The 25658-nt window shown below is 43.7% G+C and overlaps 1 protein-coding gene across 6 annotated transcripts in view; it reads right to left on the bottom strand.

The window, feature by feature from the left end:
- SBF2 (SET binding factor 2) overlaps positions 1-25658 on the bottom strand; it is a 277867-nt gene that overhangs the window by 189663 nt on the left and 62546 nt on the right. For all 6 annotated transcript variants that reach the window (XM_060177188.1, XM_060177191.1, XM_060177192.1 and 3 more), the window contains one exon: positions 2236-2373. In XM_060177188.1, the coding sequence (XP_060033171.1) occupies positions 2236-2373 (138 nt within the window). The remainder of the gene's footprint in view (positions 1-2235; positions 2374-25658) is intronic.

Below are 25658 nucleotides of genomic sequence, written 5' to 3'. Positions count from 1 at the left end.
TGTCACAGTAAGGGAGGGAGCCTGTGCTACCCCCTGACCCCACTGACCCTACACGGCTCACTGTCACAGTAAGGGAGGGAGACTGTGCTACCCCCTGACCCCACTGACCCTACACGGCTCACTGTCACAGTAAGTGAGGGAGACTGTGCTACCCCCCTGACCCCACTGACCCTACACAGCTCACTGTCACAGTAAGGGAGACCTGTGCTACCCCCTGACCCCACTGACCCTACACAGTCATGGTCACAGTAAGGGAGGGAGGCTGTGCTACCCCCTGACCCCACTGACCCTACACGGTCACTGTCACAGTAAGGGAGGGAGCCTGTGCTACCCCCTGACCCCACTGACCCTACACGGTCACTGTCACAGTAAGGGAGGGAGGCCTGTGCTACCCCCTGACCCCACTGACCCTACACGGCTCACTGTCACAGTAAGGGAGGGAGACTGTGCTACCCCCTGACCCCACTGACCCTACACGGTCACTGTCACAGTAAGGGAGGGAGACTGTGCTACCCCCTGACCCCACTGAGACCCTACACGGCTCACTGTCACAGTAAGGGAGGGAGACTGTGCTACCCCCTGACCCCAATGACCCTATACAGCTCACTGTCACAGTAAGGAAGGGAGACTGTGCTACCCCCTGACCCCACTGAGACCCTACACGGCTCACTGTCACAGTAAGGGAGGGAGCCTGTGCTACCCCCTGACCCCACTGACCCTACACGGCTCACTGTCACAGTAAGGGAGGGAGGGAGACTGTGCTACCCCCTGACCCCAATGACCCTACACAGCTCACTGTCACAGTAAGGGAGGGAGCCTGTGCTACCCCCTTACCCCACTGACCCTACACGGTCACTGTCACAGTAAGGGAGGGAGCCTGTGCTACCCCCTGACCCCACTGACCCTACATGGCTCACTGTCACAGTAAGGAAAGGAGACTGTGCTACCCCCTGACCCCACTGAGACCCTACACGGTCACTGTCACAGTAAGGGAGGGAGACCTGTGCTACCCCCTGACCCCACTGACCCCACACGGTCAAGGTCACAGCCTTGCTCTGCTGTTGTGTATGTGGTGCGCACACTAGCTGCTTATGGTAGACTATCTCTTCTTCCCTCCCATGAATGCCACTTGGTCAGACAGATTATTCTTTTCATGTGTCGTCACATTAAATCTGCCAAGAATTTGCTGAGGAGTTTTCCCATTGGTGTTCCCCAGGGATATCTGCCTATTTTTACCGTCTTATTCTGCTAGGGGAGCAGAGTGCTACTGCTCTACTGGAACATGCTTGAGAATATCCTACCCCACTTCAATATTGTGTTGACAATTTTGAACAGAGGCTGGATGGTGGCATACCTGGTTGAACACACACATTACCATGCCCCGGGACCCAGGTTCAAGCCCCTGGTCCTCACCTGTAGAAGCTTCACAAGTGGTGAAGCAAGGCTGCAGGTGCCTCTCTCTCTCTCTCTCTCTCTCTCTCTCTCTTCCTCTATTTAACTTCCTTTCCTCTCAATTTCTCCCAGTCTCTATCTAAAGTAATTTAAGTTAAAAAAATTTTTTGAACAGGAGAGGTTGACTGATTCTTGGTTAATTATGTAGAATTTATTAGGAAAGCTAACTAGATGCTGGCTTTTGTTGCTGGGGACACTTGCTCAGTGATTCAGTTGCTGCACTGCGATTGGCCTATTCAGGTTATTAAATTCTTCCTGTTTCAGTCTTAAAAGGTTGTATTAAGTCTAACAATGCGGCCTTTTCTTTTAGGTTGTCTACTATGTTTGCATACAGATGATTTTAGAAATACGCATATTATTATCAATGCCCTTTAAATAGAACAGCTAAATTCAGAAGTAACTTCTTGCTTCCTCTCCTGACAATAAAGTGGTATCTTAGTGGGTTGGTGGGAGACATCTCAGTGGCAGGACACAGGATATGCATGCAGGAGGTGCGCAGGAGGTTCTGGGAGTCTGTTGTGGGAGCATGTGTCAGAGATGAGCAGTGATCTGGTCTAATATATTTTTTAATATTTAAAGTAATAAAATAAAATTAGCCCACAAAATTCAAACAGAAATTGTAGTTCTAACAGGAAAAAAATGACATACCTAAAAAAATGCTAGATTCTCTTTTAATAGAACAGCTAAATACAGACAGTGACTTCTTGCTCTCTCTCCTGATAGTAAAGTAAGTGCTATCTTGTTGTCCCTTTGACTATACTTTGGACAGAAAAGTCATCATACCTGGAGATTGATCTCTGCTTCATAGAAGGTCAGACATGAACAGTAATGTCGATCTGAGTCAATATCTGTCAGGACCACCACAAAGAACGCTGGCTGCTTCCTTTCTCTGGACAGCTGCCATCCACCAGGCTGACAAAACTGTATAAGACAGGGAAAGAATCACATTTTCGTAAAAAGTATAATTTATAAATATAACAAATATTAAATGTTCCCCAATTTTCATTCAGAACTAGCAAATTTAGAAGCAATCAAGGTGCCATTCAATAAATTAAAATAAACTGTGATTCATGCACAGAATGGAATAGTATTTGATACTAAAAGCAAATGTGCTATCAACAGTCGTAAAATCACCTGAAAACCCTATTAATAACCAAAAGTTGCAAATCCAAAAGAACTGCATGTAATATGATTTCAATACTAAAGTGCACTAAAGTGAACAAAACTATGGGGACAGATAAGTGTTGTGGTGGCTTGAATTTGGAGTCTGACAGAGACACAGAGATGCAGAAGACAGGGTTTAGGGCAGTGACAACTACAATCAAATACATGTCATTTTACACTTGTCAAACTTACATTAACATATAAAATCAAGAATGAATCCCAAATGCTTTTGTATTCCATTGGATTTTTAGATCTTTTAAAAATTATTTAATAAGCCTTGGTTTACTATTTCTTTAAGTCCATTATGCAACTTTAATGACTTTATAATGTCCATGAGCATCTAGTGAGAGTCATCTCGTGGAAATGGAAAGTGGAGTCATTTAAATAAAGTCTTAAATCTCGTCTCTAAAAAAAGAAAAGAATGGACGCTAACGTGAATCACGTAATCAGCAGCGGCTTGTAAGTGGTAAGAAATGCATCACTGTGCTGAGAACACCAGAGTGGAGGCTGTGTTCTGCTAACAAAAGTTTATGGGGCTGTCCTTTTTGTTCATTTTTTGCTGTGAGTCTAAAAACTGCTCTAAAAGCTAAAATCTTCTTTAAAAATCTGATAGGGAAAGATATCCTGATAGGTAGTACTACTTAAGGGATGGCACAGGAATAGGACTAAATTCAGCAGCACCGCTCTTGTCTTTGGTAGAATGCCTTTTGCTACTCTGCTTCCTAACTCTTTTATCTCAACTGATTTAACCTGTCAGTGCCTTACTTTCCAGATATAAAAAAAAAGAATATTACTGTCTATTGCTGAATATTATTGATAATACCCTTTGGAAAATTATAAATTAACACATGCAAAATGCTTAGAAAATCCATCATATAATGCAGTGAAGTATATGTCAGTTTGGACCCAACCTTAGTTCAATTTGTTTGTTTGTTTTTTGCCTCCAGGGTTATTGCTGGGCTCAGTGCCTGCTCTACGAATCCACTGCTCCCGGAGGCTATTTCCCCCTTTTGTTGCCCTTGTTGTTTATTGTTGTTGTTCCTATTGTTGTTATTGTTGATGGATAGGACAGACAAATCGAGAGAGGAGGGGAAGACAAAGGGCGAGAGAAAAATAGACACCTGCAGACCTGCTACACAGCTTGTGAAGCGACCCCCAGCAGGTGGGGAGCCAGGGGCTCAAACTGGGATCTTTTTGCAGGTCCTTGAGCTTTGTTTGCACCATGTGCACTTAACTCACTATGCTACCGCCTGGCCCCCTTTAGCTCATATCTTAACTATAACACTTTTCTCCCCTTCCATGTCACCCTCCCCCAACACCTGCCCTTATTTTCACTGCCTCATTGCCTCCCTGACTCAATCTGAAGAAACCACAATAAAGACAGACCTTAAAAAAAAAAAAAAAGAAAGAAAGAAAATAAAGAGAGGAAAAGGAAAGAAAAGAAAGCATGAAAATTTACATGAGAACTTAGAATTTACATGAGAATTTAGAAACTTCCCCATTTCCCTAGGCCCATCAAATCAAAGAATCATCCATTTTTCTCCTGTGCTCCCAAATATTTTTGTTGTAATAATGACACTTTCCTTTTTATGTTTCCCTAGAATAACAACCCATACTACGATGTGTGACAGGAGTCCCCTTCATGTACACTACTCCCTAGACCATTAATGCGTCTGTGTGCGCTGTCCCCTTCGTGTACACTACTCCCTAGGCCATTAATGCGTCTGTGTGCGCTGTCCCCTTCGTGTACACTACTCCCTAGGCCATTAATGCGTCTGTGTGCGCTGTCCCCTTCGTGTACACTACTCCCTAGGCCATTAATGCGTCTGTGTGCGCTGTCCCCTTCGTGTACACTACTCCCTAGGCCATTAATGCGTCTGTGTGCGCTGTCCCCTTCGTGTACACTACTCCCTAGGCCATTAATGCGTCTGTGTGCGCTGTCCCCTTCGTGTACACTACTCCCTAGGCCATCAATGCGCCTGTGTGCGCTGTCCCCTTCGTGTACACTACTCCCTAGGCCATCAATGCGCCTGTGTGCGCTGTCCCCTTCGTGTACACTACTCCCTAGGCCATCAACGCGCCTGTGTGCGCTGTCCCCTTCGTGTACACTACTCCCTAGACCATTAATGCGTCTGTGTGCGCTGTCCCCTTCGTGTACACTACGCCCTAGACCATTAATACAACTGTGTGCGCTGTCCCATTCGTGTACACTACTCCCTAGACCATTAGTGCGTCTGTGTGTGCTGTCCCCTTTGTGTACACTACTCCCTAGACCATTAATGCGTGTGTGTGCGTTCCACCATTCCGTGCCAGCACAGCATCTTTACAAAGTCTAGAACAGAAGCTCTCACAGTACAGTACACAGAGAAAACAGTCAAAGCCACTCCCACAGTAGTTTAGGAACTAGTTCTCATGTTGCTTAGATTCACAGATAGTAAGTAGTAGTAGTAGCAGCACCAGCAGCAGCAGCAGGTAAAGCTGCCAGTGCCTTAGCAGAAATCAGTGCAGCAACACCAAGCTACACGTTTACATTGTGTTTTTCACACCTGCACAGTGCAGCTAAAAAAATAAAAGCTGTGTAAGTAAGAATGTCCTTGGGGGAGGATGGAACCTGAAAGTTTCCTTATAACACAATCCTTAAATATCTACCGTATCTACTGTGTTAGTATTCTGAGTTTCAAATAGCAAAGTTCAGATAAGACACTTTGTTGCATGTGGGAAGTGTGATTGCTGCTGGAAGAAAACTATCATTAGATTGTGGGATAAACTAGTCGCTTCCCCTCTTCAAAAACACCATTTCCTCCTTGAAGTGACTGACAACTATGCTTGTACTGACTTAAGTATCCGGCAGATTGTTTGTACTCAAAACCAAATGGTTAAAGGTCTGAAACAATTTGTTACCAATGACAAAATGAACTCTGAAATGCCACTAGTCTAACAGTGCTACATTTCTGACGGCAAGACAGTAATACTAACTACTGTAAGACTTTAAGTTTTGCACAATATATGTAAATATTTGGAAGATCTACGTAACTCACTGATTCCACATTTACCAAATGACAAACATAAGATGTTACAAAATTATTCAAAAATAAAAGATCTATTCAATGTGAAAATAATTCCAAAAGATAACAAAAAAAATCTTCATAGCATTTTTGGAACTAATGTGAATGATCTCTTGAAAATAAAACACTGAAGAAGGTTCTTAAGGTAAAGACACCTTTAATCTTTCCCATAACCACACCTATAAATTCACAGCTCAGTGAGACCCACTTTATTGTATGACCTTGAAGGAAAAAAAATTAAATGTTTTCCTTTCTTTGTAGCCTATAAAGAAATTCCTTCTATTGATAACAGAAAATAATCAACACAGTTAAAATATTATTTAAAAGTTTAGCCACTGAAAAGTTCTCATTTCTCTAATTTAAAAGTAATTCTGTCTAGTTTTGATTTTTCAGAAAGTGATCACAGGAAAACTTTTGGGAAATTCCAAGGATCATTTTTCAAACTAAGCAAGTACTTCAACTCTAAGCTTAATATGATCACAGGTAAGGTAGTAATCATATTTCATAACAGACCCAGTAAGATATTTTAACGCATATTTCACAAAAAAGCTGTCAAAGAAGTAAGTAACATACTGGTTTATACATGAGATACCTTGATCGATATGTAAAGCTACTGGCATAAAAATGTATTCTTTTATACTGTTCATTTTACAGTACCAATGGAATCAATATTTATAAGAAGATTTGATTCTGCTTTCTCAAATGAAATGTATTAAGAAATGTTCAGCGCAGGTGGCGCAAAGCACAAGGACCGGCACAAGGATCCCGGTTCGAACCCCGGCTCCCCACCTGCAGGGGAGTCGCTTCACAGGCGGTGAAGCAGGTCTGCAGGTGTCTGTCTTTCTCTCCTCCTCTCTGTCTTCCCCTCCTCTCTCCATTTCTCTCTGTCCTATCCAACAATGATGACAACAAAAATAATAACTACAACAATAAAACAACAAGGGCAACAAAAGGGAATAAATAAATAAAATAAAATATTAAAAAAAAAAAGAAATGTTCAGAAAATAGATAGTAGCTCACGTTTCACCAAAAGAATTGAGGAGGGTGCCAGGTGGTGGTGCACCTGGTTGAGCGCACACATTACAGAGCGCAAGGACCCACGTTCGAGCCTCTGGTCCCTACCTGCAGGGGGAAAGCTTCACAAATGGTGAAGCAGGGCTGCAGGGGTCTCTCTGTCTCTCTCCCTCTCTATCACCCCCTTCCCTCTCAATTTCTGAATGTCTCTATCCAACAAATAAAGGTTTAAAAATTTTTTTTAATTGTTTTTTTTTTTTCAAAAGATGAAAACATAGGGCCAGGGAGCCAGGCGGTGGCGCACCTGGTTGAGCGCACACATTACAGTGCGCAAGGATCCAGGTTCAAGCTGGTCCCCACCTGCAGGGGGAAAGCTTCATGAGTGGTAAAGCAGGGCTGCAGATGTCTGTCTCTTTTCCACCCTATTTCCCCCTCCCCTCACAATGTCTCTCTCTATTAAAAGTAAGTAAAGATTTAAAAAATTAAAAAAAAAAAAGAAAACATAGGCCATACCCTCCAGTGTAAAGTCCACTTCTCAAGTTAAATGTACCACCAAATTAAATAATCACAGAGTGTGTATCAGGAGATGACAGTAATCCCCAGAGGATTTATAGCTGAAATATAGTGATGCTACTTCAAATCTTTGTTAAGGAAGTAAAAACCAATGAGGGACTAGACACTACAATTCTTGAACCTGAGCTCAAGTCACATTTCTGACAGGAATGTGTGACAATGTTTAGACAGCTGGAAATAGAATAGGCACTAAGAGATACTAAGCAGAATGATAAGCACTAAACAAACAGGATAAAATCAGGATACTACATTCCCTCATATCTTTACTGGCAAACAGGAAAAAAAATGCTATCACAGGTGTAAAATCTAAACTATTTAGAATAAACTATCAGAGCTGACCAGCCTACACTTTATTCTCTATTTTTCAAGTCACTCAGAAAACAACTATTTGGAGTTACATTATCAATGGACATACCATATAAAATATCAAATCATGTTTTCAAATGTATATATATATATACACACACACACACACACACACACACACACACACACACGAGTGTAAATGTAACAATATAAACTTTTAATTATTTCTTCTACCCAGTCCTCATCATTATACACAAATCAGACATTAAAAACTTTATAACATATTTGGGAACAGTCAGCTTGAAAAGCCCCTTCTCGGGATACAATCTATCTCTGTCCACCTCCAGTTCTCTTTAGACATTGGCATAAACTAGAAACAAATAATACTTCAAGATTGTAAGATTAGAACTGACACACATTTCTAATATCTACACATTAAACCAACTTTCTGTATACCTGTTTCTTTAATTGTCAACTGTATAAAGCAGATTATCTGTAATCAGGCCAGTCACCAACTATCACTCACCAGCAAACAGAAGCTCAGTACCAACAATCACTCCCATAGAAGATACACTATGGGTATAATTATATGCCGCAAGACTCATCATACCAATGGTGAGACCACTATGAGATGCTATGTTCAGATAGCTCTTAAATGACAAAGGCAGAAATACAACTTAAGTCTGTCTCAAAGAACTGTGTTGTCATTTTTTTCTATGCAAAAAATGTGTCATGACTTTTCTGACAACCCCGTATCTTTAAAATCATTATTTGGGTGCATTTTATTTTATGTTAATAAACTCATGATAGAAAATTTATAAAATTAAACAAAAATGAACTAAATTCTTTACCATGAAACCTTTATTTCTTTTAAGATTTTGTTTATTTATTCATGCAAGCTTCCTTTGCAGTGGATTTGTGTGCTTTTGTAAAGGGAAACATACGATTTATAAAGGGGGGGTGTTATATATAGTTGTAAGTACTGCTTTTATCTACATTATGTAATATGTGTATTTTCACATGTACTTAAAATTTTGAAGAAAAGTACTTTTAATGACTGAATAAAATATCAACATCTAAGTGTACATAAGAACAATTTAACCCGCATGCTGTAGTGGGTAGTTTCAGGTACTTGCCAAGATGTTAAGTAGTGCTAGCACAAGCACGAATCAAATCTGTAAACTGACTGAATTCAGACCTTGGGCTTCAATTGTTTAAGCAGTGCAAAATGCGTTTTCTTTGTATTTTTTTTTAAAATAATGTTACCTACAACCTTAGACAAGATGGATCAGGATCATCTGGTCCTGACACTAAGATATTGTTTTCAGTAGACATGATTAAATGACAAAGTATGGTGAGGTCAAGTATAGTAAGATAAATCCCAACCATGGGATTTTCAAAGAAAAACAAGCTCCCAACTGGGTTGGATATAGTTATAATTGCCTTTTTTAAAATCCCGAGACTACTAGAAACCTTCCCTGTTCTCTTTAAAATCTGTATTTCACCCAGTCCTGGGACCTCTGGGACTTGGCCTGTATTTCTTGATGCCTCCCCTCTCAATCCCTCAGCCTGTTCTAATGCCTCTGCTGATCTCAGCTGAATCAGTGCAGCCACAGTCACCAGGCCACATTAGGCGGCCACGGTCTCTTTGCTTCAGATTGTACTCAGACATGCCAAGCCGGGGATGTCAACCCCCCAACCACAACTATCTGATCTGGTGAGACCGTTCCTAACATGGGACTATGTACTTCAACTTCAGATGGTGCTTTCTCTAGCAAAATTACAGATACTAGATAGAGGCTAGGGCCTCGGGGACTGAGTACACGTATACACATGTCTGAAAGTTAGGGACAGCTAGATATCTCAAAATAAAAGTGTTTAACAGTCCTCTGTGATTAGATTTAGAACTATTGAGCTCAGCAATCTAGTAGAAAGGTCTCAAGAAGGCACCAAATTGTTTCTAACCAAATATTTATTACTTAGGTTTAGTAATAAATAATAATGAACACCCTTCTCTCCAGCCCCCTACACTTCATAAACCTCAATCCTTTACTCAACTAATTAACTACACAAAAGAAAGCAAGTTACATCTCTTAGTCTCTTTTGACAGCATCAGCATTATTATCACTCCTTAATAATCTTTAAAAGAAACACTGTTTACAGTTGACCAAGAAATATACTGACAAAAATTATTTATCAACTAAAGCACACTTAACTGTCTCTATATAGCAACCTTTATTAGAATCACCTAACAAGCAAATGCAGTAAAGCTCAAGGTTAGCTTAGACCCCACTAAAATCCTAGGTGTATTTCCTCCCTAACTTGAGGCCAGATCCCATAAATCTAATACCGGTTTGGATACAACAAATGACACTCAAGACTTCAACAACTGAGAGAAAGTCTAAAATCTTAATTACTGACAGGCAGACATCAGGACAGTACGCGCAGAAATGGGAGGCACTGATCAAAACAGGCAGAGCACTGAGGACTATGAGCACGGCACTAAGCATCTGCTACAGGCAGACAACTTTGCTGCTTGTTATTAAATAGTAACTGACAGGATTGTGAGATAGCAGGGACACAATTCTCTGGAGACCACCAGAGTTCCATATCCCATCCCCTCCACTGAGGGCTCCCTGTTCTTTATCCCTGAGGGAGTAGGGACAAAACTTCTTTATGGGGAGCAGACGGTGGAAGGTCTGGCTTCTGTAGTTGCTTCTCTGCTGGACATAGATGTTGACAGGTTAACCCACACCCCCTGCCTGTTTCTATCTTTTCCTGATGGGAAAAGTACTCTGGGGAGGTGAGGATCCAGGACTCGTTGAAGAGGTCAGAGATCCGAACTGCCCCTGTTCACTCTGCCCTGCTCAGCTGCAGCACCCTGGGAGGCAGGCCAAGCTGGCCCAGTCCTTGGTGGGCAGAGGCTAAGTGCACCACCACGGTCCACAATGGCCATGTGGCACTGGTGTGAGAACAGGCTGCAGCTTTTCTTACTTCCTGTCCTACTAATAACTCAATGGCAAAAGCAAGTCAAGAATTATTGTAAAAGGTGACTAACTAGAAGACATGAAGCTATCATTCTTCAAAACACAGGGTACACTGTAACATCATTTGCAAACAAATCAAATATGCATCAAAAAGCTAATTAACTGTGAGCCAAGCACTTCAAAATCTGTTAGTTCTAGCTCTCATGAGCTTTATAAAAATGTTTGGTATGAAATGCTAACACTGCTTTTGATAAAGCCTGTCTAAACAAGATGAGCACTATTTACTGAAATCAAAGAAAAAAAGTTTTGGTCTGATGTGTGGCTGGCTTCTTTTAAATCCCTTCATCCATCAGTCTCCCTGAATATCTGTTGCTTATTTACTTAATACAGCCTTTCTGAGAAAGTCACTCGCAGAATATTCACTAGCTGCTAAATATTATTCTTAAAAGCAACAATAAGAGATGGGTATCTGTTTAGGCTGTTTATCTTTTTCCCTGGAAAATAAAATAACAGCAAATAGAACAAAATGTCCTACAGGAAAAGTTCAGTGAAGTGTTTCTGGATAATAGCAGCACAGGCACATAGAATAACAGAAATAATATTTCCAGAAAGTAGCCTGAAGCAAAAAAATATTTGTAATTAAATTATCAAATTATAAAATGTATGAGAAAACATTTATCAGGCTTCTTCCAACATGAAGACCCCAAACCTCATCTGCTCTATTCTTACCTTTAGGTTTCTGATTAATAAACAATTTGTTCTGCTTTTTTAACTTAATGCTTTTCAGCCACCAAGGTGCAGATGCTACCATGATGCCAACCTGGGCAGAACAATTCACCAATGAGTCCTGGAACCCCACCTCCCCGCAGTCCTGCCCCACTAGGGAAAGACAGAAACAGGCTGGGAGTATGGACTGACCTGCCAACACCCATGTACAGCAGAGAAGCAATTAAAGAAGCCAGACCTTCCACTTTCTGTTCCCCATAAAGATTACAGGGAACCTTCCAATGTAGGGAATGGGATATAAAACTCTGGTGGGAATTATATGGAATTGTACCTTTCTTGTTCTACAATCTTCTCCCACAAACTGATCATTACTAAATCACTAATAAAATAAAATAAAAAGGTAATATAAATCAGTCATTCACAGAAGAGAGAAAAATGATTCCAACAGCAGAAAAGAGTGCACAGATCAAATGTCAGGACCAGTAAGAATAAAGATTTAGACACCTGGAAGTGAGCACATGTGGGTTCATTGTGCAAGCACTGAGCCACAGCAATAACACTGGTGGAAATTAAAAAAAAAAAAAAAAAGCTACATGTGTAAGATAATGATAAGTATAAAAATATCCAGTACCAAATAACAAACCTTTATTTTTAAACAACCTGGGCTGATAGATCAGAACTGTTTTCAAAGCTCAGGGCCGCCCAGTTCTTGCCTCCAACCTGGTTCAAAGAAAGAGGCTGAAAAGAACACACAGTGGCAGTCAGCTTTTACCAGTAGCTTTCAGAAAAATGCCAATGATTGATCATCAAAAAATTGAACCAAAGTACTGAATGTTTCTGTCTTATCTAATGTAATTTGTGATAAGATCGCTCAATCTCTGGAATAAGAATTAGTTCTGGGTTGGGAACAAGGAAAGTAGAAGAGAAAGTTGACTGGGTATCTAAGAGACTGAGCAAAGATGGAGGAAGCAGAGAAAAACAAGACCAAAATAATTTGCAGCAGAATAAGTTCATCCAGGATGTTGAAAAAGTTAAATTAAGACAAAACTTCAACTGAAAATGAGCCAAGAAAGTCAGGATACCGCTCACCCAGTAGAGCGCACACACTCCCAAGCATGAGGCCCTGAGCCGGAGGCCTGGCGCCACCTGGGGACTACTGGCAGCACAGGGGGCTCCAGGGCTGGCGGAGGAGCACTGAACTAGCTCCCGCCACGTCTCCCTCGCTCCTTCCTCACTCCTCACCCCTCAATAGTAAAGAATGAAAAGTGGGCTGAGACCCCTTATCCATAGCCACATGTACAAGCCGCTCGGCTCGCTCCCTGCCATGACATTAAATGTATACATGATGAACAACAGCAACAGCAGAGAGGGAATCTGAGTGGAGAGAAGCTACTTAGAAAACTTCAAGGGGCCGGGGAACAGCTCACCCAGTAACGCACGCACTGCCATGAACAAGGACCCAGGTTCAGGCATGCGCAGAGACACTCATGAGACGCAGAGTTGTGCTGTAGTCTCAGGATGCCTCTCTCCCTCTCCCTCGCCCTCGCCCTCTCCCTTCTCCCTCCCTCCCTCCCTCCCTCTCCCAACCATCCCCTTCTCTACCCCGCTGTTCCTCTTTACTTGATACTGAAAAGATGATACAAAAAAGATGAGGAAGATAAATTTTGTTATATTTTACCACAATTAAACCTAGTGAAAGAAAGAGGGCTGACACAGACACTGTCCGTGAGAAGAACCACCTCCACCTAACAGATACACATTTACTACAGAAATAACATCAAAAACTGTCAGGACTTGGGTACAATTAAAAAACCCAAAGATGACTTACTGCATCTTTTTAAAAATATTTTATTTATTGATGAGAAAGACAGGAAGAGAGAGAAAGTACCAGACATCACTCTGGTACATGTGCTGGCGGGGATCGAACTTGGGACCTCATGCTTGAGAGTCCAAAGTTCTATCACTGTGCCACCTCCCAGACCATGACTTACTGCATCTTAAGTCCCAGTGTTAAGCTATAATATAGGAGTTTCTATTAAGCTATCTATTTCAATACCATTTTTCACACAAAGTAAAATTCAAGAAAATAATTTTTCAGAAAGAATGTGAGCTCATCAACATAAATCCTAGAGATGACATAACTATGAATTATCACCCAGTGTCCACAGAACATCAAGAGATCGTGCTACCAGTCAAGGATACTGAAGAGTAAAAACATCCACACTTCTACAGATAATATAATCCAGTTGGGGGTCATATAGGTAAAAATTAAAAGATAAACAATACAAAACAATACATACACTTGGTACCAAATTAGTAACAACAGAATCAAAAGGAGATAGATAGGGTAAGGAATTATGGGCTCGCCAAATATAATACTAAGTTAGCTACAGAAACGCAGAGTTCAAGAAGCATCTCTGCTTGCTGACCTCCTCCTCCTCAGCCCCTGTAGACCACCTGTCACGTCAAGAAGCATCTCTGCTGGCTGACCTCCTCCTCCTCAGCCTCTGTACACCACCTGTCACGTCAGGAAGCATCTCTGCTGGCTGACCTCCTCCTCCTCAGCCCCTGTACACCACCTGTCATGTCAAGAAGCATCTCTGCTGTTGGTATGCATGAGACCCCTTCTGTTTCATTTGGTTTAAATCCCCCCTGCTTAACACTATTCTATTTACATAACCACTTCATTCTATTTACATAACCACTGTTAACAAGTTCCACCCTCCCTCCAGGGCATTGGTGGTTCAGTGATAGGATTCTCGCCTGCTCTGCCCCCTCTTTGTCACACTCTGATTTTCACCAGTCACTTTTCTCTCCACCCTCTCTATGTCACATCCTGTTTCCACCCTACTTTGCAAGTATATATAAAGACAGCATTGTGAGTTTTAGAGTACTTTACTTTGAGTTTAACTTAGCTCGTCTTAGTGCTGCGTCCTTCATGAATAAAGAGATACTGCCTACAGCTCAACCATGAGTCCCTGGTCGTCTGTTACCCGCCCGTGAAGCTAGCCTGGCGAAAACAACATAACCCGTCGAAAACAACATATGGCGCCTACAACGTGGGACCGGACCTGTGCAACTCCCAGATAAGTGAAGACTTTGCCTACCTATGCACTATGGTCTTCTCTTCTACTTATGAAGAGGTTTGCCAAAGCCTCTACTGTTTCATCATGAGACAGTTACTCTGTCTCTGGAACATTTTGCTCTGGGCCAAACTTTGGTTCCCTGACCAGGAACTTTGGTTTCTTATGACTGGGATCATAGAGCCTGGGAGATGCACAGAGCTATCTCCTTGGACTTTCTGGATTCCCTCTCCCATATTTCCTGAGGAAAAGGACTACATTTTGCTCCGGGCTACAGTTTGGTTCTTTATGACTGTGATCGTAGACCTTGGGATATGCATGGGGATTTCCACTGGGACTTTCTGGACTTCTTTTCGCATGTTTCCCATGGAGAAGGACTACTCTAATTTGAAGAACATTCTCGAGTACCCTGGCAGTTCCCAAGTATGGAGACACGTGGTTAGTTCTACTCTCCTGATTGGATTCTTTCTTCAATGGGAAGACGCTTTTAAAAATGGGTGCCTGAAGCAATCCAGCAGGAACAGTCAGAAACACCCTAAATGGAATTTTGAGGAGCTTTTTGGACTAGGATGCCCTCCGGGGATTCTTAATCCTACATTGTGAGATCTTGATAATCTGGTTCAAGTTGCGTTTCATAAGAAAATGATTTGAATGACTGAATTTTTGTTTGACATTGACTTAAAAAAAAAAATGCTGGACACAGCCATGATTTCTAGAGACATCCAGAAACAATCCAAAAAACTGTTTTTTCACTCCTTTGATTTCTCTTTTACGTCTTGACATGAATCTGAAACATTTAATCCTGAAAACTGTATGAGTTATGGGTGGGGCAGATAGTGCAATGATTATGTTAATTATTCTCATGCCTGAGGCTTTTAACCGTGGTTCTTCTGTTTACCTTTCCACATTTTATTGAGTTTAAACTGTTTAAACAACCTTAAAATCATACTAGAAAGGACTTCCAATTTTAATGGAGTTATCAATTATAGTAAACTTCTAATCTGCTACAAGTTTTGTTTGACAAGTAAGTGAATTTCAGCTGTCAAAGTCTTCACATGAAAAAGCATCTACTCAAATAAAAATTTCTGGAAATCCATTTGGACCCCTGTTCTCTGACATCGCCCCCGGAAACCAATGATGAGACCTGGCACGACCTGAAGAAACAGATTCACAGACTCCAAAGCTCACTCTCTACAGAAAAGCAGAATTCTGGTGGCCGACATTCCCCATCGAGACAGACGTGCAGCGTTTCATCCTCTGGCATTTTCTTCTGTGGTCAGCTACTTTGGACTGACACCTCCATCGGACTTACTGGTACATGCTGCTGTGTTTCTCAAAGACTAACTTCAGCCAATTGCCTTGAGACTTTATAGACCATGTCCCCTCGCCTGCAGGTTCTGCCTCAGAGGCAGAAAACTCCCCCTCCTTATTAGGTTATGCCCACAGAGGCATGAAGTGCCCCAAGAGGCAAGAGATGCCCACAGAGGCAGGAAACGCCCTTTGAGGCAAAAGATGCCCCCAGAGGCATGAAGCGTTCCCAGAGGCAAGAAATGCCCTTTCACCTGCTAGGCCTTGCCCTTTGAGGCAAGAAACGTTCCCCTTGGCATCACACTGGTTATTGCTGATCACCTATTTTGTTTTCCATGTCTTATGCCAGTTCTTTTGAAAACGCCTGTACAATATAGGTTTCTGTTCACCCCACAATGGCCATTAGTTAAAAAGAAAGGGGGAATTGTTGGTATGCATGAGACCCCTTCTGTTTCATTTGGTTTAAATCCCCCCTGCTTAACACTATTCTATTTACATAACCACTTCATTCTATTTACATAACCACTGTTAACAAGTTCCACCCTCCCTCCAGGGCACTAGTGGTTCAGTGATAGGATTCTCGCCTGCTCTGCCCCCTCTTTGTCACACTCTGATTTTCACCAGTCACTTTTCTCTCCACCCTCTCTATGTCACATCCTGTTTCCACCCTACTTCGCAAGTATATATAAAGACAGCATTGTGAGTTTTAGAGTACTTTACTTTGAGTTTAACTTAGCTCGTCTTAGATTGTGCTGCGTCCTGCATGAATAAAGAGATACTGCCTACAGCTCAACCATGAGTCCCTGGTCGTCTGTTACCCGCCCGTAAAGCCAGCCCGGCGAAAACAACATAACCCATCGAAAACAACACTCTGCTTGCTGACCTCCTCCTCCTCAGCCCCTGTACACCACCTGTCACGTCAAGAAGCATCTCTGCTGGCTGACCTCCTCCTCCTCAGCCCCTGTACACCACCTGTCACGTCAGGAAGCATCTCTGCTGGCTGACTTCCTCCTCCTCAGCCTCTGTACACCACCTGTCACGTCAAGTACCTCTGCTTGCTGACCTCCTCCTCCTCAGCCTCTGTACACCACCTGTCACGTCAAGAAGCAACTCTGCTGGCTGACCTCCTCCTCCTCAGCCCCTGTACACCACCTGTCACGTCAAGAAGCATCTCTGCTGGCTGACCTCCTCCTCCTCAGCCCCTGTACACCACCTGTCACATCAAGAAGTATCTCTGCTGGCTGACCTCCTCCTCCTCAGCCCCTGTACACCACCTGTCTTGTCAAGAAGCATCTCTACTGGCTGACCTCCTCCTCCTCGGCCCCTGTACACCACCTGTCACATCAAGAAGTATCTCTGCTGGCTGACCTCCTCCTCCTCAGCCCCTGTACACCACCTGTCATGTCAAGAAGCATCTCTGCTGGCTGGCCTCCTCCTCCTCAGCCCCTGTACACCACCTGTCACGTCAAGAAGCATCTCTTCTGGCTCTCCTCCTCCTCCTCAGCCCCTTACACCACCAGCCACGTCAGATGCCCTAGTCCGCACTCATTCCTTGCAGGCACACGTGCAGCTAGTAGCAGCATCAGCAGCACATATCCACTGGACCAGTAGAATTGTATATGGAAAGTGCTCCACAGACCTTGGCCCAAGGAAATGGAGTTCTACAAATAAGCTGAGCGCTCAAGACGTTCCCAGTGTATGCAGTGAGTGCGAACAATCAAATACCATTCAGTGCAAGCTATACAGATCACTTTGAGGATGCAAGAACAAACAAGCGTCCTCATCTCGTTTTGCTGCTCCCCTCTAACGTGGAAGCACCGTGGGCACGGCACTCACGGCTTGCATTTCAGGATAATTCTCTACTATACGTTCTAAGTGACTCGGTGCATGCCTGCATGTGTGTGCGTGTGCGTGGTTTGTTATAGGAGATAAATTTAATGATGCATGAAATTATCTAAAACCAAAAGAATTTTTATGACAAAGTCTCAGTTCTCAGTAGTTTTTAGGGAGTTTTGAGGTTTTAATTCCATGTTTCTCTTACTTGGAAGAGGGCCACAGTGTCTAAGTCCAATCTGGAATACTCAAATAAAATTGAACTTAATTTATGTGTATTAAATACTTAACCACCCCCAAATAATTGGTAAGAGAGTGGACTTTCAAAACCAAAGATAAAGCCAAGTATAAAAAAAAGTCATGTATAAATATGAATATAAAAAAGGACAAAGTAATTTTAGAAATCTTAAGATGATTTATTATTTTTAATTTTAAAGTTAAGACAATATGTCCCAAGAGAATAGTGAGGGTCGAGAGTCCTAGAAGATTCATAAATGGACGTCCAAAATCACGACTACTACTCACTTTCTTAGAGACAGTGTACACTAAGCAACTGTATTTCTTCATAGAAACAGGTAATTTGGGAGTCAGGCGGTGGCGCAGTGGGTTAAGCGCAGGTGGTGCAAAGCGCAAGGACCAGCCTAAGGATCCTGGTTCCAGCCCCCGGTTCCCCACTTGCAGGGGAGTCGCTTCACAGACAGTGAAACAGTTCCCCCTTTATCTTCCCCTCCTCTCTCCATTTCTCTCTGTCCTAATAACAATGACATCAATAACAACTACAACAATAAAATAACAAGGGCAACAAAAAGGAAATAAATAAGTAACAGGTAACTTGAAGAACTACACTTATTTTTAAGCCATTTTATCTATGGTGCCGGGTGGTGGCTCCCTCACTGAGCACACACATGGCCATGCACAAGGACCCTGGTCCCCCACTGTAGGGGCAGCTTCACAAGTGGTGAAGCAGAACTATCGGTGTCTCAATCTCCTCCTTTTTTCTCAATTTCTCTCTGTCCTATCAACTAAAAGAAAATAATAAATTATAAAAGGGAAAATGGCTGCCAGAGAAATGGATTCGTCATGTAGGACACCAAGCTCCAGTGATAAAACTGGTGGTAACAACAACAAAAAAATCTTATCTAAAACTGGCCTGTGAAAATAGGTCTACGTTGTTGTTATTTTCAGCCTATGTATGGCTAGGATCATCTGTATGAAGCATGAAGTTATAAACAACAATAATCACCACCACAACAATAAAATAAGCAACAAAAGGGGGGGGAAGCCTCTAGGAGCAGTGGATTTGTGGTGCAGGCACTGAGCCCCAGCAATAACCCTGGAGGCAGAAGAAAAAAAAAAAAGAACTATAAAGTTATAAATAAAAGGTTTTGGCCTACTCTAAAATAGAACCAATTCAAGGGGGAGAGGTAGATTATAAATCATTTCCAGTCCTGTATGTAATAATAATATGCTAAAGCTAGAAATTTAATGCTGGCAACTCATGTCAGCTTGTACAAAAGTCACAATCACTGTGATAGGAAGGAAAGGGAATATCAGTTAGAAGCAGATAAAATAAAAGATAAGAATAAGAGGTGGAAGGAAAGACGCCTCAGCGTTTAGAGTGAGAATCTACCTGCATGTGTGAGGCTCCTAGTTCAACCCCAACACAAGTGCCAGAACGATGCTCTGGTTCATATTTTCTCTCTCTCCCTTCCTCCCTCTCTACTTCCCTCCCTCTCATTCTCTCATTAAATAAATAGATGATTGTTAGAAGAGTAGAATAAGAAGATAGCACATACATACCCTCTTCCAGGAATTATACTGAGTTTGGTCAAATCCAAAGACAGAGTCAGTGTGAGAGTTGTGAAAGAGAGAAAGAAAACCCATCATGAACTGAGTAGTGATTCGATAGGCTCCATCCACTGAGTGAGATCTCACTCTACAAGTGCGAGGTCAGAAACAGACACCTGACCTTAATTCAGGAAGGCCTTTGGGGGAGGGGATTCTTTGCACGATTCTAGTGCTTAAGCCGGAAGTTATAATGTTCAGTCAACATGCATCTAAAACACAACTTCATCTAGTGCTGAGAGACAGACGAGAGAGAATTCTTCCACCACTGATATGACCAATTCCCACCACGTCCATCACTGCTGTCACTTACACTATTTATAGATAAAAACATAAGCATTTGATCTGCGTCAGCACATACACATATGTACACATGCTTGCCACCTCTCAATATTTCTTTTCTTCATGACAGACAGACAGACATGAAGACCCCAAAATACTGGCCCAGCAGAAGAGATGTCAGGGGTCAAATTCAGATCTGACTCCTGCAAGTGGAGCTGAGTCACCTCCCAGTCACATGCTTTAGCTGCAAGAGCTGGTTCAGTTCTCTACTGTCCAGTCTCAGCCAGCTTTGTATTTGTGGTCTGGCATCGAACATCAGTTCATGGGAATCATAATAGTGTGATAGTTATTTTTTTTTTAATATTTATTTTATTTATTTATTCCCTTTTGTTGCCCATATTGTTTTACTGTTGTAGTTATTATTGTTGTTGTCATCGTTGTTGGATAGGACAGAGAGAAATGGAGAGAGGAGGGGAAGACAGAGAGGAGGAGAGAAAGATAGACACCTGCAGACCTGCTTCACCGCCTGTGAAGCGACTCCCCTGCAGGTGGGGAGCCGGGGTTTGAACCAGGATCCTTATGCCGGTCCTTGTGCTTTGCGCCACCTGCGCTTAATCCGCTGTGCTACAGCCCGACTCCCCTGTGTGATAGTTCTTAATGGAGAAACTGAACATTCTCTGAATTATCATATTTGTGTCTCATACCAACATGCCAGGGAATTTTAGCAATATGAGTTATTACCTAAGCTTTTTTTTTTGCCTCCAGGGTTATTGCTGGGGCTCAGTGCCTGCACCACAAATCCACTGCTCCTGGAGGCCATTTCTTCCCATTTTGCTGTTGCCCTTGTTGTTGTCATTATAGCTATTGTTGCCACTGATGATATTGTTGTTAGATAGGACAGAGAGAAATTGAGAGAGGAGGGAAGACAGAGAAGAGGAGAGAAAGACAGACACCTGCAGACCTGCTTCACCACTTGTGAGGCGGCCCCCTGCAGGTGGGGAGCCGGGGGCTTGAACCGGGATCCTTACACTACCGCCCAGCCCCCCAAATTTAAATTTTACCACTGCTATTTATCCTGGGGCAGTGTCTTCAGCTTCATTTTTAAATACTTACAACATTTACTTGTAATCATACAATAATTCTTGTAGTTGTAGAAGGAAATTTGGTGTATTGCATGAAAGTAAAAGACGGGGGAGGTAGTGTAGTGTTCAGGTCCTGGACAGGATGGCAGAGGGCCTAGTGGGGGTTGTGTTATTATATGGAAAACTGGGAAATGTTATGCATGTACAAAGCATTGCATTTACTGTCGATTGCAAAGCATTGATCCCCCAATAAAGAAATTTAAAAAAAAGAGGAGGAGGAGGAAATAATTAGGAGGCTACCAATATCCTGCTCTTAAAACAAGGTCATGATGTCACGAAAGTGAAACACTAGTCTACTTTCCCTAGTGAAAATAGGAATATCCTTCACAAAATATCACCTAGTTAAACCTAGCAGTATGCAGAATAGATCAAATGCTATAAAGAAGTGGATTTATCCTAGAGACACGAGACTGCTCAACAATAGGGCAGAAACAACATCGTGGGTGCTGACTGCTGAAGTGGCAGCCTGGTGGGTGCTCCAAACAGGAGAGCGTGCATCCAGGACACGCACATGCCTGGCAGCCCCCGTCACCTGATTCCTGCTGACAGACAGACACACCAGTGTGGCACGCCAGGCTTCTCTCACTGCCCTTCCCCTGCTGACAGACAGACACACCAGTGTGGCACGCCAGGCTTCTCTCACTGCCCTTCCCCTGCTGACAGACAGACACACCAGTGTGGCACGCCAGGCTTCTCTCACTGCCCTTCCCCCTGCTGACAGACAGACACACCAGTGTGGCACGCCAGGCTTCTCTCACTGCCCTTCCCCTGCTGACAGACAGACACACCAGTGTGGCACGCCAGGCTTCTCTCACTGCCCTTCCCCTGCTGACAGACAGACACACCAGTGTGGCACGCCAGGCTTCTCTCACTGCCCTTCCCCTGCTGACAGACAGACACACCAGTGTGGCACGCCAGGCTTCTCTCACTGCCCTTCCCCTGCTGACAGACAGACACACCAGTGTGGCACGCCAGGCTTCTCTCACTGCCCTTCCCCTGCTGACAGACAGACACACCAGTGTGGCACGCCAGGCTTCTCTCACTGCCCTTCCCCTGCTGACAGACAGACACACCAGTGTGGCACGCCAGGCTTCTCTCACTGCCCTTCCCCCTGCTGACAGACAGACACACCAGTGTGGCACGCCAGGCTTCTCTCACTGCCCTTCCCCCTGCTGACAGACAGACACACCAGTGTGGCACGCCAGGCTTCTCTCACTGCCCTTCCCCTGCTGACAGACAGACACACCAGTGTGGCACGCCAGGCTTCTCTCACTGCCCTTCACCTGCTCTCTCTCTCTCTCCCTCCCCCTTATATGTAACAATTAAAACAAAATTTTCTCAGAGGATTTATCTTGTCACTGTGCCGAAAGTGAAATATCCAAACTGAGTCTGGGATAACCCAGCGTGCAGCCACCCTGGCCGCCAATGCGTCCCTTCAAGTCTCTCCCTCCTCCACCACAAGCCCACCCTCTCTCCTTCCCTAATAAGGAGGCTTGTCATCGAATTTAAGACCCACCCTAATAAAGAATGTCTCACCCCTAAATTCCTAACTTGATTACATCTTCCAATAAGGTCACACTCACAGTTTCTAAGTAGATACATACTTCTGGAGGCCACCACTCCACACACCACAAATGCACAACAACAGACAGTATATGAGTGGTTGAGTGGGAGTGAGGAGACATGAGAAAAAGAATTACAAAGGGGCATTTAAAGAACTTCTGAGGTTATGAATATGCCCTTTCTCGGTTGTGGCACCAAGAAATAGAAGAAGAATAGCAGAAACAGTAAAGTTAATGAATGGTAAGAGGAAGGAGTTCAGCAGAGAAAGAGAGGAAGCGCGCACCACAGTCACTTCGTATCAGCACCTCAACACTGCAGCTGCTTTACCCTCAGGAGATGGGTGTAGACGTCAAAGACAAGGGCCAGGCAGTCCCGCACCAGCACAGCACACGCAGCACGCAGCACGCAGCACCAGCACCAGCACAGCACATGCAGCACGCAGCACCAGCACAGCACACGCAGCACGCAGCACCAGCACAGCACACGCAGCACGCAGCACCAGCACAGCACACGCAGCACGCAGCACCAGCACAGCACAGCACACGCAGCACGCAGCACCAGCACAGCACAGCACACGCAGCACCAGCACAGCACATGCAGCACGCAGCATGCAGCACAGCACACGCAGCACGCAGCACAGCACACGCAGCACGCAGCACGCAGCATGCAGCACAGCACACGCAGCACGCAGCACAGCACACGCAGCACGCAGCACCAGCACAGCACACGCAGCACGCAGCTGTACGCAGGAACCTGGTTTCCAGCCCAAGGTTTCCGTCTGCAGGGGAAGCCTCACGAGCTGGGGAGCTGTGCTCCAAGTATCTCTCTCTCTCAGATCTCTCACCCTCTATCCAAAGAATGGCCACCAGCAACAGGGGAATCATGCAGGGACCAAGCCTCAATGCTAATACCAGTAATCAAGACAGACAGACAATATGTAAGTAAAATACCCACTCAATTTCCCGTAGCAACCATAAGGTAATATTCACAGCTCCATGGAGCAAAAGGTGGACAGGGCAGACAGTCACAGAAAACCACAAGAGCAGATGGTAAGTAACGGCTAAGTTTTCCTCCTGTAACCGCAGAGGATGAACTGCGGGACGTGCATAAATGATACCACCACGTGGCCTCCTAGGCCCATTTTTTATTTTGCACATAAAGAGGGAGAGCGACAGAGAGAGGAGAGACACTACGGCATCAGCACACTGCCATGGGACGCGGGCCCACCCACGGTGCTTCTGCGCAGGGCAGGGCCGGAGCTCGGCCCAGAGCCTCACACAAAGGAGGTGAGCCACCTCCTAGCCCCAGAGGCGACTAAAAAGTTCCAGATTTCTAATATGCATTTTAAGTTAATGTTTCCATTTTAATTCTTATTTGCCAAGTGCCAATGTTTGTGTCAACAAGTCAAGCGAGCGGGAGGAAACATTCAAAGGAAGAGAAAGAGCAAAGAGATGCCTCAGAGACTGGCCCTTTCCTGTTTGCTGCCGCCGGGCTTATCGCCGTGGCTTGGTGCCTGCACCATGAGTCCAGCGCTCCTGGCAGCCTCTTCATTCTCCTCCGACCCCTTCTCTCATAGTTGAAGGACGGAGACTTGAGACAGGATGGGGAGACAGACAGGGGAGATAAAGAGAGACACCTACAGCCCCGCTTCACCACTAGTGAGGCTTCCGCCCTGCGGGTGGGGTCCGGGATCCTTGTGCCAGGTGACCTGTGCTCACCCACCTGCACCACCACCCAGACCTCCTCCTTCACAGAAATCAATATGAACAGTTGGTAATGCATTAGAAAATCTGCTGAAACACAAAGATGTCTGGCATATTGATTAGAAGCCACTCAGACGTACAAAAGGCTTCCCCTCCTACTCAGCAGGAAGTATGAAATCTGCTGTTGTTTAGATTATGTGTCACATGACAAGGGACTAAGAACAATCCCTGGGGGAAACTGTCCTTTGTCATGCCAGAGTCACCAAGTAACAGCCATTTGCTCCAGAGCATCAAGTTTAATTCACATAACTAGCAACCTCATTTGGCAGTCTCAGTGCATTAGACAAATAATTCATAAAAGTCTGACAATATTATTTCTAGCTCACATGTTTTTTGGATTGAACCCATAAATACTTCTACTCTATACTACTCAAGGGATTCCATCCAGACATAAATAATTTCATGAGTGACCGTGAAACTGAAGGCAGGACATTATATTTTAAGAATTCAAACTCACAAATCCTATTTGCACATTCATAATGTGGGTAGGGCAGGGTAGGGTAGACAGCACAATAGCTAAGCAAATAGACTCAGTCTGAGGCTCCAAGGTAACCAGGTTCAATCCCCCTGCATCAACTCACGCCAGAGCTGAGCAGTGCTCTAGTAAAAGAAAAGAGCTTCTCATTCAGAAGATAGTAACTGAAAAAAACCTTTGTTCCTACTCTTTTTTTTTTTTTTTTATTTAAGAAAGGATAAATTAACAAACCATAGAGTAGGAGGGGTACAACTCCACACAATTCCCACCACCCAATCTCCATATCCCATTCCCTCCCCTCTTAGCTCTCCCATTCTCTATCCCTCTGCGAGCATGGACCCAGGGTCGTTGAGGGTTGCAGAAAGTTCCTACTTCTAAAGAGAATGAAGGGGGCCAAGTGGTGGTGCAACTAGTTAAGTGCACAAGGACCTATGCCAAGGATCTGGGTTCAAGCCCCCAGCTCCTCACCTGCAGGGGAAATGCTTCACAAGTGAAGCAGGTCTGCAGGTGTCTCTCATTCTCTCTCCCTCTCTATCTCCCCCTCCTCTCTCAACTCTTCTGTCATATCCAATGAAATAGAAATAATGGTTGCCAGGAGTAATGGATTCATAGTGCTGGCACTGAGCCCCAACAACAATCCTGGAAACAGAGAGAGATATCATTAAGTGTGGGAGTATAAATTAGATTATATAATATTATGCATAAGAAATACATCTCTAATAATAACTACAACAATAAAACAACAAGGGCAACAAAAGGGAATAAATAAATAAAATAAAATAAATTTAAAAAAAAGATATTTAAAAAAAAAAAGAAATACATCTCTGGAACTAGGAATACCAAATGAGACCATCTGGGACGGCAATAAGACGGGACTAGAACAACTTCAGGAACCCACCAAATCACCGGTGAGAGCAAACACGTGTGGCTCATGGGCAGAGAGGAGCCTAAGGAGAGATTAAGTGGCTGGTAACAGTCTGGCAGTTTACCAGTTGAGACACCACCTTCAGTCTGTTTCACCCACAAAAAGACGGCTGAAGGGAGGAGAGGACTCCCTAAGACCCGCCAAATGCAACT

Source organism: Erinaceus europaeus, chromosome 17 (genome assembly GCF_950295315.1).
Source record: "Erinaceus europaeus chromosome 17, mEriEur2.1, whole genome shotgun sequence".
NCBI classification, from domain to species: Eukaryota; Metazoa; Chordata; class Mammalia; order Eulipotyphla; family Erinaceidae; genus Erinaceus; species Erinaceus europaeus.
Note: the sequence above shows the minus strand (reverse complement) of the source record. Positions and strands in the feature narration are given on the sequence as shown.